Source organism: Nestor notabilis, unplaced genomic scaffold (genome assembly GCF_000696875.1).
Source record: "Nestor notabilis isolate BGI_N333 unplaced genomic scaffold, ASM69687v1 scaffold27725, whole genome shotgun sequence".
Classification (NCBI taxonomy): domain Eukaryota; kingdom Metazoa; phylum Chordata; class Aves; order Psittaciformes; family Psittacidae; genus Nestor; species Nestor notabilis.
In genome coordinates, this window is record NW_009930192.1 from 34,885 (window position 1) to 55,546 (window position 20,662).

The following is a 20,662-nucleotide window of genomic DNA, read 5'->3' on the forward strand; positions in this document are numbered from 1 at the left end:
TTCGAACTTGGTATTCTATGATCATATGAATTTCGAAGTGAACTGAAATTTATTTTGGTGAATATCAGTTTGTGGAACAGGAAAGAAGTTTAAGGGCTTTTAATATCAGGAGATGAGGTTCTTTTAGTGTTAGCTCCAGGATGACACCAGGTTGCTTATGCAATGTTATGCAGTATCATCCTCCTATGACAGCTCAAATATAAATGAAATAGTCATACGCTCTCCTGTGTTTCACTGAGGTCATCAGCTGAGATGGGGGAGATATGAACATGCTTATAGTGTGTTAGAGCTTGAACTAGTTGCATGTGGAGCCAGCTGGGGCGTAGCTGCAGAATGAAGCCTATATATGCAGCTGACGAATATTCCAGTTAAAGTGAAATAGGCTTCACTGCATGAAGCAGTGAATATATCTATATGCATGTTTGTGTATTGATATATATACAATTAGTTCCCCTCTTCTAACTTTCTCTCACTTAAACTGTGAAAGAAAATGATACTGCTTCACATCTACTGAAGCAGAACTTCTTGTTTAAAATGCAGCAAATCAGGTGCCATTGAGTGAAAATTATTTGATTTGAATTAGTAAGCCTTTTTTAAAGAAAAATCCTCAGTTTTATCAGCTGTCAGTTTTGAAGCTTCAATCTCAGAGGTAAAACCACCTAAGCCAAAAAGGAAATTCAATAGGTTAAACAGATATGCCCTTCAGTAGCAATAACAGACAGACAAGACAAGAGGAAGTAAATGTCATGTTTTTAATGCCGATTTTAACAGTCTCCCATGAAGTCAAAGCACCAAACATTGGGTCTCTTTCAGCGATGTCCAGTGGCACCAAGTTTGGAAACTTCCCAGATGCACCTTGTTTTCAGTATTCGTCACTGAAGGGATACTCTGGATGGTCACGCCACCTGTGGATAAGTGAGATTGAACAAATGAGCTGCCTGGTTGAAGTGGGATATCGCATCACTGATGCAGTTGTCCTGTGCCTGGCAAACCTTTTCCTTGCAATATATAGATGGCCTTCATGGAAGGCTTTTCTGCTTATTCAGAAGCTGACTGCTCTGAATGATCTTCCCTGCACAGAAGCAAACCTGTGCATTAAGGATAAGGAAGGACCATTTTTCAGGCCTACAGACCTTAAGGACAGATGGGAAAAGACAACAAGAGACTGGATGTCAGCTATTCTTGCTAGTTAACTCAGTGGATTTAGAAGTGTTTTAGCTTCACTATGTGTGCATTGTGGAAGAGGAAGATGCCTAGAAAGATCCTCAGAAATAAGGGCTGTATTTGAAGGACAGGTGGAGACACCAGACTGTACTACTTTGGCTTATTCACTTAGAGCTGGCATGAACAGGTCTGGGTCTGATATGATGCATTTCTCAAAGTGGCTGCCATATCTTGACTAGATCTGGTGGTGCTCTAGCTCAGCCTAGATGTAGATGCTCTGCCAGGTTAATAGCATCAGTGGCAGAGAATTTACAAAACAGCTTTGGGGTGACCCAATTTAGCAGAGAATGGTGGCATGCAGACATGAACAACCCTAAGGTGGAGATGCTTCAGGCTTCACCCCAAAAACTGCATGCCCAGGGAAGATGCATGATCTAGGATCACTATAAAAGGCAAGAATAAAATTCCCAGGGTCGGTTGCAGGTGGAAAAAACCAACCCAGTTTGCCCATTATTGGCAGACTTGAGAGAGAGGTGGTTGTGTTTTGTTGTGTGTTTTGTTGTTTGTTTGAGAAGATGATGCTAAACCACAAGCTCTGGCTTGACAAACACTTTCCATTAGCAAAAGTGAAAATGTCTGAAGAGCATTCTCAGGTGTACCATGGCAGCTGGCTGCTTTGCCTTACAGCAGAGCACAGCAAATACTGGCATTTATCCCAGCTGTGGATTGTTGGAGTTTGGGAAGGATACATTTCACAATATTGAAGTTTACTAACTGGAAGACATAAACCATTTTGAATTGGTTGTGTCAAAACATTTCATTCCAATATTCAGCCAAGCTGAAGTGTTTACACATTAACAGATTGAGCTGGTTCAAAAAAACAAGCCACAACACTTTGGCTTGTTTGGTTTCAGTGTGAGTTGATGAAGTCTGAGTTGCCAATGTCATAATCTCTACTTTCCATCTATGGAGCATGCTTGCTAATCAGATCTCACATGTTCAAAGGTCTGAGCCCTTTGAGTGAAAATGATGTATTCAGAGGAGTCAATGCAGCTTGGAATAACTGGTAAGGAAGAATAACAGAGACCACAGCAGAGACCAGAAGCACAAGATAAGCAGATGGATTAATGCAAAAATTGCCCAGCACAATACTTCTGGATTGCTCCAAGAGGAGAAGAAACCATTGCAGACTGGCACTTCCTGAAGTACTCATATTTTTACAAAACTTCTGTTTTCTGCTCAATTCTTAACTTGCTAACTTATTCCTTATGACTGTAATATCCTGTTCATATGGGCTTACTCATGCCATCAAACAACCGATTTGCACACAGTACCCATGGTAGCTGATAACTGGAAAAGCCAGAGGGAAAGCTAGATTTTTCCATTCCAATCACAGCAGCTGAAGGTTTTGCACAAAGTTGACTAACCAGAATTCCTTCTGTACGATGGTTTGACTTTTCAGATACATATTGCTGGATGAAATAAGAACTCTCCTTAGGCTGGTAAGTCATCTGTTGCAGTGTCAATTCCAGACACTGTAGTGTGAGAAGACATAGTGGGCAGATATATGTTTAGCTGCTCTTTGCATGGCAACATCACTTTTCTAAGAAGGCATTTTTCACAGCTGAGGTCAGACTGTATATAACCATTTTCCCCAAACATGACATTCCTGTGAAAAATAGAGCTGGCAACGACCATCCTATGCCTCTTGTTTTCCTTGTCCTCAGTGGCCTCCTATGATCAAATTAAGTCGAATAAAGTAAAGCATTTAGTTTATTAGGTGGCTTAGAAAGTTCTTCTCTTGTGGGCATTTACATCCTTTAATTTTGTATTCTGAAAAAAGGCTCTTGGATTTGTACCAAGGTTACGTTTTGTGTGTATACCCACTAAAAGTTTAAATGGTGTTTATAGCTTAACTTAGCTATGAAAAACCAAACCATTTCAAATACCAAAACACACATAACCATCTGCTAGGCCATTTGTAAGAAGCCTTCTGGAACCAAAGTGCTGCTAATTGATGGAAGGCTATTTTCAGTGTTAAGAAACTAAAGCTTCAGAGCACCTGGCTAAGCTTAAATGTGAAAGACTAACTCCATTATGATGCTTTTAACTTAGTTCATATTTCCTATCGTATGTAATAGCACAGTAAGTGGTTTATTTGTTCCTTTGCAATATTTCTCTCCTCTTTTGAGCAGTGGTGTACATTTTAGAGTGCTATTGATGCCGCTATCCTACTTTTCATTATTTTTAGTGCTTGAGCACACTACAGTTTGTCAAGACGCTGATAATCCAAGAGAAATGCATGGAAATGAATCTCTAGCATTTGGTTACACATTGAGTGCCCTGAAAGGGGGAAAGCATAAAGTTTGGCCATAAACTTTAGATGCTCTTGAGCTGAAGGAAAAACAAATGGACTCATTCTCTGGAAGAGGAAGTGCTGGGTCAGACTGAGCCTTCTGGGATGGTGAAGCAAAACTACATTCAGTAGTAAGCTTTAGATCACAAACAGCAAAGGTCAAGCCTTATTAGTTCTCAGGGATAATTGGGAAGTCATCTACCAGTCAAACAAGCTACATGGTTTTCTGCTTTCTATATAAGAAGGTGCAACTCAACATGACAGCAGGAAAGGGAGATTGCTGAAGAAGATGGTGTCAGAGAAAAGGCTGAAACAAAGTTTCTGACAACTTGTGGTCACTGAGATCTATTGTCTTTAATGAGAAAGTTGTGTAGGCAAATTCTGATGCTCTGACCAAAGTATTAGGTGAGAAAGAGCAGAGCTCTCCCTAAACTAACCCTGTGGCTATCTGTAGCAGTGTACTTCACTTTTAGCTTTCCACATGGTAATTTAGAACAAGTTGCCTCTAGAAACAGTAGGCTTACAATCTATAAACAATTGTACTTGAGAAGCACCATGGCTTGCTGAGCACTGGAAGTGAAGGTGAGAAGGAGGGGAAAGATAAGAAAGTGCTCCTATTTGAATTTCAGCTCTGATATCCACACTGCTAGACAGGGGTAATGCTATACTTTGTCAGTGGCTGAGACTGTCATTCCAACATACCGCAGCAAGTGTTTAAGGAGGTGGATTGGAGATGGAATAGCCAGATATAGTCACTTTCTAGTAGGTGGGCTTTAGACACGAGCTGTGAGCAAGTATTGCACACTTATTTTTGCAATGGCTCCAGGAGCATATTGAGGCTGCATTAAAGTCCTCCCACAGTTAAGCCTTACCTTGATTATTAGGTTGTGGTTTTTTTTTTTTTTAATAAACAACCTTATTTTGAAAGGAAGTGATCTTTATTTTTAGTCCTCTGAAAAGACAGGAATGTTCTGTGAGGATCTAGGATTCCTCCTGGACTTACATTAGCAGTTCCACATAACGAACGTTTTTGTTCAGGGCTTCAATTTCTTTCATCTCTTTTTCAGTGAGGGAGAAGTCAAAGATCTAATGGAAGGAGATGTTAGGAGTAAGTTTGCATTTCTTGTCATAATCAACATTCATACGTTCCAGATTTCAGAATTACAGTGCCCCCTCCTCCCTCTTTCCCCTACAAAACTATATTTGCTTGCATTTATAGGAAAGTCTTGAGAACATGAGTAAGTCCAGTCCCATTTGCTTACACTCTTGCAAGAAGAGAAAGGTAGTCCAGCAAGCACTGGGTCACCAGCTTCGAAAGCAATACATTGGCAGAGAAAATGGGGAGCAGTGTGGGTACTGAATGCTGCAAGGGTGACAGGAATGAATTCTTCATCTTTTTCGAGTGTAGTGGTCAAGCCAGATGTTTTCTGGTGGTGTGGTTATGAGCCTTTCTGGCACACCTGCATGCAGCAACCCTTCCCTAACGTAGCTGCCCCAAACCTGAAGATTGGGCAGAACAAGTCAGTCATTACTGAACACCTACAGCCAGCAACCTTGCTCTACTGAATTACTGCAACTCACCTGTGCTGCTCATTGCAGTAACTGGTGCTCTGAGATACACCACCAGCTGGAACTTTAGCTACTCCAGAGGGTTAAAAGACACCAAAATTTCCTCTCCACTCAATTACTGTCATAGCATGGTACCATTAAGTGATGGGGACAAAAAGCATCAAATGTGGCAAAGCCTGACATTGGTCAAGCCTACAGAAAGAAATGGGGAAATCACCTTCTGTGAGGGCTAAGCCAATGTAAGTGGATTCATCCATGCACCATTGAAATACAAATTTACCTGGAAATTCTCTCTGATGCGTTGTGGATTGAAGCTTTTTGGGATTACCACCACCCCTCTCTGGATGCTGAAACGCAAAGCAACCTGCGCAGCTGTCTTACTGTACTTTTTGCCAATGGCATTCAGCACAGGATCCTTCAGTAAAGGAGGGGAGGACACATTTACCCTGGAAGAAAGTTGGAACAAAAAAAAGAAAATAAAAAACTTTATCTTTAATGTCAAAGCATAGAGGCATTTACCTGTTTGTGGACAAAATGCTGCACCTTTTTGACAAGTAATATGCGAGATGGGCAAAAAGCTCTGGCATTTAAATTGGAGGGCTGTCAAAGGCAACTTCGTATGTCATGTCCTAACGTTGACTTAGTTTCTACTTCCTCACTTAAGCCTCAAGATTCCCAGTTAGGCACTTGCTTTCTGTTAGAAAAGACCTAAGGTGACCTCCTGTACAGGCACCTGGTATTTTTTGATAACAGCATGCAGCAGAAGTTTTGCAGTTTACATTCACAACAGTAATATTTAGATACTGAATTCAAAACTACTTTGAAAAATAGGGAAAAAGTAATTTTGCACAGAGACCCAGCAGTAGAGAACTATTATTCTTTTCCTGGTTATTGTCCTTCTATTAGAAAGTAACATGGGGACTTACCATGTTTCATCCCTGGATGTTCCCAATGGGCTGTACCCAACAATAACAATGTCATGTTGTCTGCAAAATTCTAAGAGCTTGGGTTGAGTGAAATAGGGATGGCATTCAACCTACAAGAGTAATGTAGAAAGAATGATTAATCAACAGGACCAGATACAGAAGCAGATGGTGTTTCAGTATTTGTGAGAGCTACAGACCAGGTGATCTTTTCAGGAAAGGACAGATGTTAAGGATTAGGGAAACTCAATCTGTGATTATTGCTCTAATTGTACATTGCTGGGTGATGGGTTTGGTTTGGTTTGGGTTTTTTTGTGTGTGTGGTTTTTTTGTTTGTTTTTTCTTTGGTTGGTTTTTGATGGACAGCAGATCAACATCTGTGATTGTAATTTGGCTGCAAGGAATTTTTATTGGCCCCTAGTGGAAAGGTTGCAATAGCTGGGGGGGATGGAGGTGAGGGGGGGTCACTAGAGAAGTAGGCTGAGAAGGCAACCTGTCTCATGTGGGCCAAGTCTTTGTTTCTCTACCTCTTACATTCGGGATGACTAATCTGATGTTGGTGTTAGGGGAAGTGTTGGCATAAGCTGCCCCAGATAGAAAAGTGATGGTTATGACCTTGGTACAAGCTTTGCCCTCTCACATTGCAAATACTGTTGCCTTACAGGCAGGGATTTTCTGGTGTGTTCTCAGTCTCTGGGAAAGGGACATCTACAAGGTGACAATGCAACCACTGTTTGCAGGCCATCTGAAGTTAGTTGGCACATCTGTGCTTGCTTGCCAGCTAGCTGCCCTAAGATGGGCTTAATCTTCTGACTGGTTTTCCTTGACCCAGGAAGCAGCAGCAATGCCCAGTGTGGTCTTAGGGGCATGCCAGAAACGACAATTACATTTTGTACCCACTGGGCATGTTAATACCAGTGAAGGGTGCTGGAATTTCCTCCTTTCACAGGCTGCCTTTTCCTGAAGGCCAAAGACAGAAATGGAGGCCATGGCCAGCATCCCTGCCCTGTCTCGAGTCAATCCCAGCTCTCCAGGCCACATGCCGAGGGTGGGAATTTGGTCCCAGTTGGTCTCTGGCCTCTTCTCTGATACTGCTAATGTGGATATTCATTTGTGCCAGATGAGTCAGAAGAGCTTCCCAGTGATTTCTAGGAAATGCAGTGACCTGCAAAACACCAGAGCCAAAGATATTGGGCATTCAGATGGGTCACTGCCACTTACAGCCTCCTCTGAGCCCTGCTGAGGTAATTTAACTTGAATATGCCTGCCATCTTCATGGGCTTGTTCAGCTCACATCAGTTGCTTGAGGTCTCCACTTTAATTTCATTTTTTCTCTAGCTCTTGCTTATGTCTTAAAGGAAAGGCACAAGAGAGCAAGTACAGGGAATTTAGGAGTTACTTCTAATGGCTTTGAAAGTTAAGGAGCTTTCAAAGGACTCAGGATCCCTGATACTTAAGGTTGTTTTGGTTTGCTGTCGGCTGAGGTAGACATGGCTTCATTGAGGACTGGTTAGCTCTGCATGGTTTGTCTTGGGAATTTTTTGGACTTGAAGTAAGTTACATAGAAATTATTTAAGATCTGCATTGACTCAAAATTAAACGTTGTTATGGAGCTTTGGCACAAAGGCACCAGTTCAATAGTCCTGGAGCGGGAACAGAGGAGAACGATTGTTTCAGCACCTTCACATATTTATCTTTAACCTAGATAGGATGAGTAATACTTTTCAAGCTAGAAATGGAAGTGTGCCAGTATAGAGGGCAGCATCTGTGGCAAAGTGTATGTCACCTTTCTGCACATGGTGGCTTAGGCTGTACGCACCTCTGCATTCCCTACAGGGCAGCGGCACAATAGCAGGCACTGCCCTTGGCTTGCAGTCATACCTGGTTGCTGACAGGTTTGTACTTAAGTCCTGGCTTGTTCAGGATCATCTCCAGCTGCCTGCGATTGAAATTGGATACTCCAATAGACTTTGCCAAGCCTGCATCTTTACATGCTTCCATAGCCTGCAAAGAAAGCAAAGACCAGTGTAGTCCTACATGTTAGCTTGATTTCTTGGAGCATATGTTTTAGAGATAGGTGGAATATAGACCATCCTTGAGACTGCAGACAAACCTTTGCTGCAGCAGAACTAACTGCTCTGTTACCATAAAGGGCTGGTACCATCCTGCAATTCTAAATTCTGTTCCCATGTAGACCTGTTTCCAGGCCAAACCCTAATATTTTGTACCTCCTGTAAACGTAAAATTTGTTTGGAGAGCAGAAAGATTAATCTGAGATACAGATAGGTAAGTGCCAGACATCTGTTTTCAGAGAGTTTTCTTACTTCATGCTGCTTTAGTATTGCCTCAAAGCTGGAGAAGGGAGAGTGAACAAAACAGATTGCTTTCCTGATAAGTCAATTTATTCCTTTTGATTGTACAACAGTTTTTCATATGAAGTCTCTATCCAGTGAAATCCCCTAAATATCTGGCAAGGCACATTACAAAACCAGCACAGAAAATTTCAGTACAGTATAAAGTAGAGAGGGGAAAAGAAAAATAAAGGGAGAGAGGAATTCTAGATATTCTACACTTCAGACAAATTATAATAGCCTTGCAAATACTGGATATGAACACATGCCCTGGTCTTCATCAGCTTCATCAGCTGGGCTGTTAAGAGGAAAGAGGTTCCTTTCCTATGGTCTCCCACTTTGCTCCCAGAAAGTCTGCACACGAATAATTCAGTGACTGAGACAGAGCAGACCCCACTGTGGAGCTGGATGCCCCTCCTGCTGGTTTTGTTACTCCTTTCTGTCTCACAGGAGCTGAAAGCAGGGAGGTAGGAGGCACCATGTATTTGATGACCTCTACTTGGCCTCATATGCTTTGTATCACTTGGTGACAAGTCAGCAAATACAGTCATCTGGAGCCATTTTTGCCTGCTAGCACCATACTGAGAGAGTGAAATTATCTGGATTGAGTTTAGCCGGTTTTATTTAGATTGATGCTGTTACTTGGAGGTACTCACTACCGCCTATTTTTCTCTTGGCTTATTAGCTGAAGAGAGCAGCCTGCTACAGTATATTCTTTGCAATAAGCACTAGCTTGAACATAAAAACATAACAGTGTCCGAACAACTATTGCTTTCAATATTTGAGCAGCTAGCCTGTGAAAGAGAGGAATGAACTGCATCAGCCGAAGACAAGGGTAACATAAACAGCTAATATGGAAGTCCCCATTCCCCCTGAGATGCAGCCTGGGTGGCTCAGCTGCCAGGGGAAAGCCCAAGTCTGCCCCTGGCACGCTCCCTCTCTGAACTTTCTCTCAGAAATTCACCATTCTCCATCTTTATCTGCTGCACATCAAGTACAGTTAAACTGGGGCACAACTGTCCAGCTCTAGATGGTGCAAGCTGAAGTGGAGTGTGCAGTAGCCCATGTTACCTCTCTTGAAGTGGGCTGAATTAGTGGTGCTTTTGAAGCAAGCCTGGTGCAGATGGAGAGCTGACCAGCTTTGGCCATGAGTTAAAGTGAATCAAAGGCTTCAAAAGGCAGGAATGTGAGGAGGTTACTAATCTCACTCTCTGCCTCACATGAGATTCTGAAGCCAAGTGGCAGTAGGCTTAAGGAAACATCTGGTTATAGGACTAGAGTGCAGGACAAATGAATTCAGGGTGCAACCTTTCAGGCAAATGCTACTCCCCTCCAAGTTTTCTTAGCAGAAAAACCTTGTGTTCTCATTTGATAATAGAATTTAGAAGTGAGTGAACTTCTGATGGCAAGGGGTTTAGGTTTTGTTATTAGGTGTTTTTGTGCATTTTGGGTTTGGGTTTTTTTTATGGTTAGCTTTAGGGCAAAATCTTTTTTTTTTCTTGAAGGTGAAAAACTTCCTTTTCTTGAGAAGGATCCAGTCACTTAGTGACTTTCTTCTTCTGTAAAGATCTGATAGAGGAGACAGATACCTCAACTAGTGAATGTAGAGTGCACTCTATTGAAATATCTGACATCCACATTCCTTCTTTCAATTCTTTATTTTGTTATAAAAATGATTAAGTGATGGCAAGAACCAACACCCATACTTCCACAGGAGTAAAATTTCTCCATGGACCTAGTAGAATTTGATCCATTTGCCTTGTCAATATGCCTCAGCATTATTGATGAAGGCCACAAGGAAAGTTGAGGATGAAGATCTGTGGTTTTAAAGCATTTCTGTATGGATGTAGTGTTTGCTTACCTCCCAAGTGGCACATAAGTCTGTCTCATGGTAGATAATTTTTCCATTTTCATCTTTTGGGTAGATTGCATCTCCAGGCTGAAAAGTAAAACCACATTTCTGTGCTTTAAAGAAAAAAAGCAAAGATTTTTCCAGAGACTCTGTTTCTACTAGCAAACAACAACAACAAAAGTTTTCTGAAACACCAGAAGTTCATCAGGTCATTTGTGCTGGGCTTACCACATGCCCAACTGCTAGATCATCCTTGGATACAGTTCACATGAGTGCATACTCAGAAGTTCCCGGATGGCCTTGTTTTTCAATAAACTTTATGTTATGGCATCCAACGGACTAGTCTCCTTCCAAAGGACTGGGTTAGAGTACCAACCTGTATTCTTGTCTTTCCTCCTTTCTTCCCAGCCCTTCCTCTGGTCCTGCTTAGCCACCCGGGAAGAGTACCAGCTTAGTGCACCTCCCAATAGTTGGAGGGACCTTTTCCAAGAGCCCTTTTCTACTAGTACATGTGTAGCTATAGTACAGGCTGTGAACCTTTTAAGTGCACTCTCCACCTTTCTTTGGGCACTAGAAACTCTTTCTTCCTATCTCTATACCCCACGAACAAAGCTTCAGAGATGAGTTATGAGCTGATATCTCATGAGCACAGCTTTCCCTTGCTTGCTGGTCACTTTGCTGTTGTTGCAGGCAATGCATTAACACCTCCCCCACCCTTTTGTCTGATCACAATTTCACCTTTTTTTCATAAAAACTCTTCAGTGATGTTTGACATTTGATCTGACTGCAAACTGCTACACTTCAAAGGCCTGGGTATAAGATGTTGACATGGTAGCTCCTTGGGAACATGCAGCTGTGACTAATATGATCCATAACTGGTGCCTCCAAATTCAGTCAAGTTCAAACTCAATGCATTTCATGGGAAAAGTGAGCCTAAGAAAAACACAGCCTCAGATTTCAGAGGCCAAGGTCTAAGTTACAGGCATAAGCCTGTCTCCTCCAAGTGTGCTGTTTTTTCTCAATGAATTTCACAAAGACAACTTGTTGCCTTTGTTGCTGTGTCTTGCTGGAAAAAAGAAAATGAAGTCATTACTAGGAGGAGGTAGATAGCTGTTGGGTAATTTTTTTTCTGTTGGAAGACAAACCACCATCATAACTTGGGGTGGAGAAGCCCTATTAACAAAACCACCCCATGGTGTTACGGAAGCAACCGCTCATCCCCATGATATCCTAGCAGACTCTCCAATGACTGCAAGTTCAGTGCATAGCAGCTAGGTTAAGAAACCTCCTGAGTTCAGGAGGTGAGTCTGAATTCAAGACCTTTTTACTCTGATCCACTTTTAACTCATTAACTTCCATTCAACATTATTTTTGTAGTAGTTAATACACAGCAATTACATTAGCTGCTTTATCATGCCCCCATTTTCCTCTACTTCTATCACTTGTGTTCTAAAAAGTGAACAAAGTCAAAATAAACAGTGCTTGAAGATTAAATTATCTTGACTGAGCTAAGTGGTGGCAGCTATTGTAGGTTTCTGAAAGGATCAATCCTTTGTCCTGCCTCTAGTGGACTATACAAGGTGTTGAAGTACAGGTGTCTCTGCTCAATAGTCTCCAGGCAATATTTTCTCTGCCAGACTACCTTTTTATACGAGTGAGTTCCTGAATGGAATAACTGTTTTCAGATGGATAAAGAGGAATAAAATGCTGAGAGAAAGGTAGTGTTTTGATGGTTACAGGATGGTGGTTACCAGGTCTTTGTAAAGGTCACATTTCTCAGCTTTGGGTTCTCATGGACTACACTGCACCAGTTCTTCTCTCACAGTTCCCTTGGAGATAGCCACACACTTTAGACTAAATGTAAGGTGGCTGCCTACATGCTGCCATATGAGCACTGAAATAAGTGGGGCAACACCATACATCACTGCCACTATGCAGGGATCATGTTGTATCATGTCATGTTCAAAGTCTGGAGGCACTCCAAATGCGACCAGACAACTTGAATATTTAAAACACTGAACTTGGTAACCTCTGAGAGGAAAAGCCTTGCTCCCATTATAATAATTTCCTCACCCACACAGGTCTGCACATCCCATGACTTTCACAAAATGGTCTTTGACAAGCAGGCTTTCTCAAGAGAGCAATTTTAACAACTTGTGAATTCCTGTTGCATAAACAGAAGGCAATAGGAAGTCAAATAGTGAGGTCATTGTTTTGTTCTGATTTATTTTCTTAAAACGACAAGAAGATACTTGGATGAGACTTGGTCAATATAAGGCTAAAATACCTGCTTTCCCACTAGATCACAGAATAATTTAGTTGGGAAGGATTTGGAGATCATTTGACTGATCCATTGAATGATGGATCAGTCATCTGAGCAGAAACCAGTAGAAAACCTCCCGTTGGGTATGATCTCCTCAGGCAGAGGGCACATAGTGTCCTGGAGGAGACCTGTTCCTGCTGGTCACCTGTTTTGCTAGGGTAGAAGTGCTAAGCACCACTTTTGGGCTAAATGGAGGAAGGACAGAAGTCCTGAACAGGGAATCTGAGTAAGGGAAAAAATACAGGGAGGTGTGGGCTAATGCTGGTAGGTCAGTGAATAATGTCACCCCAGATGTCAGCCATTCTTGGTCCACCTAAAAGTGCTGGCATGGTGGGGCTTTCCTCCTCTGAGTGGTGTCCTCTGAAAACAGATTCCTCTCACTCAGCCTAAAAGCCCCTATAACAGCTTGCATTGCTGGGCTCTGCAGGGGCATGTTTCTTACTGGTTTCAGAGTCTGTAAGTTTTGCCTTGGGTACTTCACCAGTTTCAAGCAGTGACTGCTTTCACTAGAAGGCATTTGGGGCGACAGTAAAGCACCAACATCTGCAGGCTAGGGCAGAGCAGGATTTTGTTAGTGTTACACCTGCACACTCCTCACCAAAGGCAAGCATCGCATGCAAGATGGGTGTGTCTGAGAGTGAGGGAGCAAAGAAAGAAAACCTGTCACCACTGCAAAAGTGTGAGGTTTTTCTGTTTCTGTATTTGACACAGAAAAATGTCTATTTTTCAGGCAGCAAGTGGCTTCTTTTTTTCTCCATTCTCATGGGGGACATGCATGAATCTCTAGGACTGATACTCCTTTAACAACTCAGATTGTTGATACAGGCCTCAGGGAGTCAGATGTACATTACTTTAAAGCCAGCTGTCTATACTTTTATATTGTGAGACAATAACCTTCGCTATGTGGGAGAATGAACTACTAGAGAATACAAACACAAGCAAAGGGAAACAGGAAATTGCAAGTGGTGGGAAATCTTTAAAAATGTACCCAAAAGGATTCCATACGTGGGACCATATAAATGAAGTTTTAATATCTGAGTCCAGTCACTTCTATACAGGTCTTAATGGGATAGGGCTTCCTTGGGGAAGAAAGAACTGTAGGTCGAAAGCGATTGTTTCATTGGTAAATTGCTTCCTACGTGGTGCTTCTGGCAGTTTGGAGTCTGTAGCAAAATATAATTCTAATAACCAGAGAACTACCTTTCTTGCAGAAAGAGGCCAGTTTACAGCTTAAACGCTCCTCAGAAACAATTAGCCATCTAATTGCCTGACCCTGTTCTCTCTAAGAAAAGGATTTAATTGGTTCAAAGCCACTTAAATATGTTTTGAATCTCATTCTTCTAATTGCAGTATTATTTAGTTTGCCTTTATATCACTCAGTTGCAGAGGAAAACTGTAAAACAAGGTACAAAAGCCCATGAAACCAGAAACTTTTAGGACCTGCAAGAGCTCGTTGCAAAAGAGGCATACAACTCTGATGTGAGCTCCTTTCATTTAAAGGTTTTGGCTACAAGCTGCCAAGAACCAGCAGCATGAAGGAATATCAGGCTTTAGCTTTTAGGAGTGAGAGATGGACAACCTGTGTTTGGGACCATCTGTGGTCTACTGAAGCTGTCCAAGAGGAGCACTGGAGTTTAAGGAGATTAAGATTATAACTACAATTTGCCCAGTGGCTTTATTACTACTGAAACTGTTTGGGTTTGGGACAGAGTAAAGAAATCAACTTGATGGCTTTTTCCCCTTTCCCTTGCCCCGCTCTAAATTTTGCCCATATCCCTTTGCTGTTTTGTATAACCACTTTCCATAAGTGACTCCCTCCTCATGGCTCAGGATCAAGACATATGTGCTGCTTCAGTACTCAGATACAGTAATTTGTCAATGTAGGAAGTGTTCAACCCCAGTTAGAACTGTCCTTCCAGTGGAGAGACCCCATGCAACAGCTGTCAGTAACTGTTCTCACACCACCTATAAGCCTCCCTGTGTGGGTAGTGCGCAGAAATGTACGTATGCAGTATATATCAATTATCTGTCCAAAATGCTATTTTAAACATGGACTGTAAGTTGCAAGAAGATGCTAGATGGAGGCCTCGGTTGAAGCCAATTGTGCACTTTCTTTGGTCAGTTTTTCTTTTTACCTTGAAAGCCATTGGCAGCTCAATGATGTAGAGGTCAACATAGTCCAGCTGCAGGATCTTCAGGGTTTTCTCCAGCGTGGGACGCACCAGCTCTGGGGGGTGACAGGTATTCCACAGCTGGGGAAGCAAGCAAAGGTTCTTTTCTGGGTGCCAGGAGGAACAGTGAGCATCCTTTAGCTGAACCACCCCTCACACACTCTCATCCTTCTGTGTGCAAAGACTTTGTGGTCTATATCAGCACAAGACAAAGGTGAGGTGAGGGGACTTATCCTGGCAGGTGTAGAAGTTAAGACAGAAATCCTTGCCCAGGACTGTCACAGTAAAGACATGCATATTTGTTTGTTACAACACAGGATCTTCTGAGTTGAGTTTATTGCAAACTCTTGCTCAATGATCTTAGACAGATTCCTTTTGTTTTCTGAGCTTTCCAAGCATATGCTTTCACTGGAAAACTTTGTTCCACAAGAAATCTGTGGTCAGTTTTATGCTTGAAGGCAGAAGTTTAGACCATGTGAGTTAGCTGTTGAACAGCCAAGCACCCAGCACAAAGACAATCTTTTGGTTTTCTCCTGTGGCTGTGGAGCCTGAGTGACTGCCTGATCTAGGGAAGTTTCAATTTATTCCCTGGTCCTCACTGAAAGATGTGTAATGTTTAGTTACTGCAATGCAGGTGTGACTAGTTAGAGCCTTTTCAACCTCTTTAATGACAACTGCTTCCTTGCAGGGTTATGCCCTGATGTTGCTATGGAGTGTGCTTAGTTGATGAGCTTTTAGTACTATCTGTAGCTGAACTCTGCTGGTGCAAATCTCTTGTAAGAATAAAACCATAGCGTGGTGATTAGTAACCAAGAGCTCTTTGTAAGTGGATTGCTGTAGTTAATATCGACAAAACCCAGAATTAACACAAAAGGGAAGGTTTGAAGTGCTATTTGTCTGCACACAATAATCTGGGCTATTTCACCTTTTTTTCAATGCACAAAACTGACATGAGGAGTCATGTTGAGGTTTGTGGCACCTTTATTAGCTGGAAAAATTTTCAGTTTGTTGGTATGGTCATTGTCTAACCAGGTCTGCCACGAAAACTGACAGTCACTGCATGCCAAGGAGTAGAATGAATTGGTTCTTGAGGCACAAAACACTTGTATTGCCATTTTCAGGGGAAGATACTGATTACAGGTGACAAACAATATAGCCGAGGTGAGCTTTAAAGCATTTTAGGTGTTTGGTCTTTTTTTAGACCATATTATAGTTATTTCACAGGGAAACAATCTGCTCAGTTCTGCCAGCAGATATCTTGAAGTTCAGTTGTGTTGAGCGCAGCACATTTGACCCTGCCCTAAGCTGACAAACCAAAACAGGGTTTGGCACCTGGAAATTCATACCAGACCTTCCCCAGTTGTGTGTCGCAAGATGTGAAGACTGTGATCACTAGATTGTGGTTACACAGGCTGAGGTGTGCTACAGTAAAGGGACCAAGATCTTGCTCTCAGAGTTTTAAGCTGTTCCAGTGGATTTCCTGAAAGCCTTCAGTCTGGGTGGTTTTTAAGCAGTTTATATGTAAAATGAGATGGACCTGAATATAACTAAGGAAATGAGTCTGTATACTCTTCATGTTTATTTTGTTTCATTACTGTGTTTTGGAAATTTAGTAACCTGAGGTATGTTGATAGTCTAGAAGCAGTTTTTCCGAGCTCCCTTTCTACCCCAGTGTTATTGAGCTCAGCCTTTGCCAGTGAATATACTTCCCTTGAAAAAACAGCAGAAGTTCTAAAGAAACAGCCTTTAGAAATAGCAAACATTTGTACTATGTTAATACGTAGATGCCATGGAAACTTAAGAGTTTCATAACTGTTTTCATGATTTTTACAAGTTATTGTATTATCTACCTAAGTAGAACCCATGTAGATGTTTGAGCAGTCAAAGCTGCCAGCTGGCTTTGGCATTTCAGGACACCACGTTTCCTGGAAATGTTACTTCTAGTTTAATGAAAGAAATATCTTGGGATGAAAGAGTAGACGAAAAAGGTCTTGCAATATAAGCCAAGTGAGATGTTGGCAGCTGATATAAAACCTCTAAAATTTCTGGATGCTGAGCTGCTGTGCCTGATCAGCCAGGCAGCAACAAGAGCCAAGTGCAAGTGCTGATGATTTCAACTGGCAGATGTAGCACGAATGCACCAAGCCACTACTCCAGTAACACTGCCACTCAGCGGGGCTGTTCTTGTTAGTCCCTGCTAATGGCCCAGTCTCCTGTTGAGGCCAAAGCATCATCTTTGCTTAAGGGAAGATCTGCATGAGGGGCTTCAGTCTGAAAAGTCTTGGGAATTGCCAGTGCTTTTGGGGTCAGCAAGGCTGAAATCAAAACCAGCTTCTGTTGTGCAGACTGCTTCTGAGAGTGGTCTGCTGTAACTACCATGTTTCCTAGAAGATGCAACAGTTTGTATCAGTCAGTTACCCATCAGTGGCTGAGGTATATACCAGTGGCTTGATACTTGTCTGTAACTCTCAAGTTTGTGAGGTACCTAAAGCTAAAGATTCAAAAGCTCATAAGGCTAGGGGTATCCAGTCCCATTCCTCCTGGGAAGTTCAGAACTGCTGTGAAAATGTTCACTGAAACCTGTGAAAATTCTGGCTTGCAATGGATTGAATTGGTTGCAGAATATTTAGCACTTCTGCCTTTAAAGTCTTTAAAGGCTGCAGAGATGATCTAATGAATGATCACCCTAAGCACTTGAAGTTTTGCCAAGCACTAGTAGGACACAACAGAAAGATAAATCCACATGTCCCATCTCAGAGTCACAAGGCAGGCTGGAACTACAGGCACTGACTCTTGTGATATTGCATGTTGCAGCCCTGGGGCTTGCAGGATCCGCAGTTTAGGGAGCAACTGAACTTAGAATCAAGAAATCAAATGTAGTTTCATAGATGGCTCAGTGTTTAAGTAGTGATTATCAACTAGGAAAATACTCTAGTGATTAGATCAGACAACTGAACATAGAAAGATGTAATAAAATAAGTTTGGAAACTTTACAAAGAGATGTGCTTTCACAGAACCTAGAGGTTTATATGGGAAAATAAACTGCAGGGGAAGCTGTTGGGAAAGTTAAAAGGTTCAAAATTGTTAGGACATCTGGTTCTAACCTTTTGGCACAACTCCGTGTTTTTGATTTGGAATATTGCTGGTAATTTGCAGTAATGAAACTATAAAACATTTGAAACAAAGTATTTCAACTGATCCAAATCAACATATTTGGCATATGAGAGACTACCCTGATAAAGGCGGAAAATTTGAGGACATGAAGCTTTTCTTAGGATGGCAAAGTTCTTACTACTAGACCCAAGCAGGGAACTTGGAAAAAGAGTTGCATACTTTACAGATTGGAAATCGCTGTACTTGGAAATTGGTCTACAGCTGCTGAAAATCCACTCGGTCTGTAAGCTACCCAATCTGAAGCTTAGTTTCTCGGATCATAGAGCTTAACTAAATTGCTCACAGTAAAATGGGCCTTTTATCCCATGGTATCTTTCACCCTAGGAACCATGGTAGTTACTTCCAAGGTTGTTGAATAACTTTTGTGGATGATGTCTTATTTGGGAAAGGAGAAATGTAAATATATTACGTTGATATGTTCAAAGAAGCACTGAAGGAAGGGGGACTTGAAGCCATAGACTCCATTAAAAACTGGACAAAATTTTCTGAGGCCATCTGATCTTTATTCTGCAATATACAATGAGCTTTCTCACTTAAACCTGGGATAGTCTTTGCAGTTGTAGCATCCCTTGTCTGAAGGAAGTGTCTGACAAAAGCTTTCATTCTTCTAGGGGAGAATCAACTCTTACAGCCAAGACTTTAAAGTATTAACTAGGTCATGCGTTACTTTGGCCTTGTTGCTCTAGAGCAGAAGTATGATGACATCTTCTCTCCAAGTATGTCGATTCATCTCCTAGAACTTTTTAATGACAGGTGATACAGTAACTAAGGGTGTAGCTTGATGAGTAATTTTCTGGCAATAGTACCAATGTAAGTACTTGCTGTTCTACCAGTACACAGACACTTGCTTGCTCCCACCCCTTTCATTGTGCAATATCATGGCAAAACTGTACGGGGAATTACTCTAACAGAAAATAACTTATTTGCCAGATCATTGACCATATCAGGCCCGGTGTCTGACTATATAAATGTGCTTGCCAGCAAAACACATGGGACAATAACAGCTTCGGAAGTACCGCTGAGCGTAGCAATGGTCTAAACTTGCAGGTACCTAAGCTACCAGGCAGAATGGATGTTGTGTGATTTCCATTGCTAACAGAGCTTTAAACTGAAAAAGACAGTGATTCCTGTGCTTTACAGCAAATCTAGTTCTCTTAAAGCTTTGCAGTATTATGGTAATGCTACGAAAGAAAAATAAAGGATGTTGGATCTGGAAGTATGCCAGATGTTGACCACTGGCATTCTTAAGAAAGCACATTCACAGAAATCATTGACTTAGTGTAAATAATCTGAAAGCAGCTTCTCACCTTGCCACAGTAAAAAATGTCTTCCCGCTTGATCCTTCCTTCAGCAATCTTCTCACGGATGGCTTGCCCCACTTCATGCTCATTGTAGTAAACAAAGGCACCGTCAATATGACGGTAACCAGTATCAATGGCAATCTTCACTGACTCCAAACAGGAACCTTTAGGAGTCTAATGGGAGAAGAAAAAGAATAAACAGTTTAGCCTCCTGCCTGCCTCTCCTTTAATTCTATAGAGTCTCTGAGATATGAACAAGGTTCGTGCTGGAGTTCTAACCATCCCTCACCTCCCCAGATGCCTGTGTTTCAACTTCTGAATAAAAATGGGCTGTGCACTTTAAGTGACTGGAAAAAGCAGCAAAGAAAATATTTCTGTGTGTCTGGGAAAGAGACAGTACTGGAGTCCTCAGGAAGTAGAATTGAATGTATTTGATATGAAAATTATTTCAGAATTTCTTATCCAGAGAGCAAGGGCTTTCCTACAACAACCATTTGATAAAATCCCTTACTCAAGTGGAAGAGACCTTTTTGCTTGAGCAGAGCTGGTCAGCCACCTGCCTGATCAGAGGCTGTTTGAATACTTTATGGCCCACTAGAGCTTTCAGCAGAGCAGGAATTTGGATTTGATTTCTATCTCCTCAAATCAAATTACCATTGGTGGCATCACAATCTGAAGGGTGGTGGCTCAGGACTGTCTACTGCTATTCCCAGTTCTGGACAGTTGCTTTACTGCATAGCTAAGCACCAGTAGATGCTTTAGTGTAATGTTACTGCTTCAGTTTTAGATGAGCCCAAGAAACCTCTTAATAAGTCCAAGTGGTATTTTTGTACTGTGTGCTGCACTTCTGCTTGCTCTTCTTTGCTGAGCTTGTCTGTTCAGAACAGTCGTATTTTCCATTAGCCAACGTGGCAAAATGCACATAGGTCAAACCAAGCAAAAAAAAGCATAAGTCTGGTAACCAAAATCTTTTGACTGATCACTGAAATTGTATTGAAAACATCTTATTGTTCCTCCACTTTGTATAATGAGAGGGCAGCTCTAAGCGGTGGTGGTGAAGAGCTCTCAGCAACATGTTGCAATGCTATTCTCCCACCCTTTTCATAGGCATTGCTCTGCTGGGACAGGGACGTCTGATTCACTTAAAGAAAAAGTGAAATAGGGCAAGTCAACCTGCACTGCTGTGCTGCTATCAGCAGCAAATACCAAGAGGTGGATTTTGTTACCTCCAATTGAAGGGCCAAGACTGCTCTGCTTCTACTGAGAAAAGCCCCAGGTGCCAGAGACATGTGCAGATGACGCAGGATATGAAGAGAGGATGTAAAATTTGTTGGGTTTGCTGATGTCAAGGAAAGACAAGAACCAGGACTGGCAATAGGTGTGGGATGGACTGCTTTTCACCACAGCAGTCAGTGTCCCTCCTCTCCCTCCAAGCCTCCCTTTGACAGCAGCCACTGGCTTTGCTATCCACGGGGTTT

The 20,662-nt window shown here is 41.9% G+C and overlaps 1 protein-coding gene across 1 annotated transcript; it reads right to left on the reverse strand.

Moving 5' to 3' along the window:
* Positions 1-738: 738 nt before the first annotated feature.
* On the reverse strand, positions 739-19,358 carry AKR1D1 (aldo-keto reductase family 1, member D1; the record flags this gene model as incomplete). The annotated part of the gene is made up of 8 exons (XM_010015301.1): positions 739-905; positions 4,524-4,606; positions 5,370-5,535; positions 6,016-6,125; positions 7,894-8,016; positions 10,225-10,302; positions 14,674-14,790; positions 19,191-19,358. Coding segments are annotated over 8 exons (888 nt in total), but the record flags the coding sequence as incomplete, so codon positions are not given.
* Positions 19,359-20,662: the final 1,304 nt, after the last annotated feature.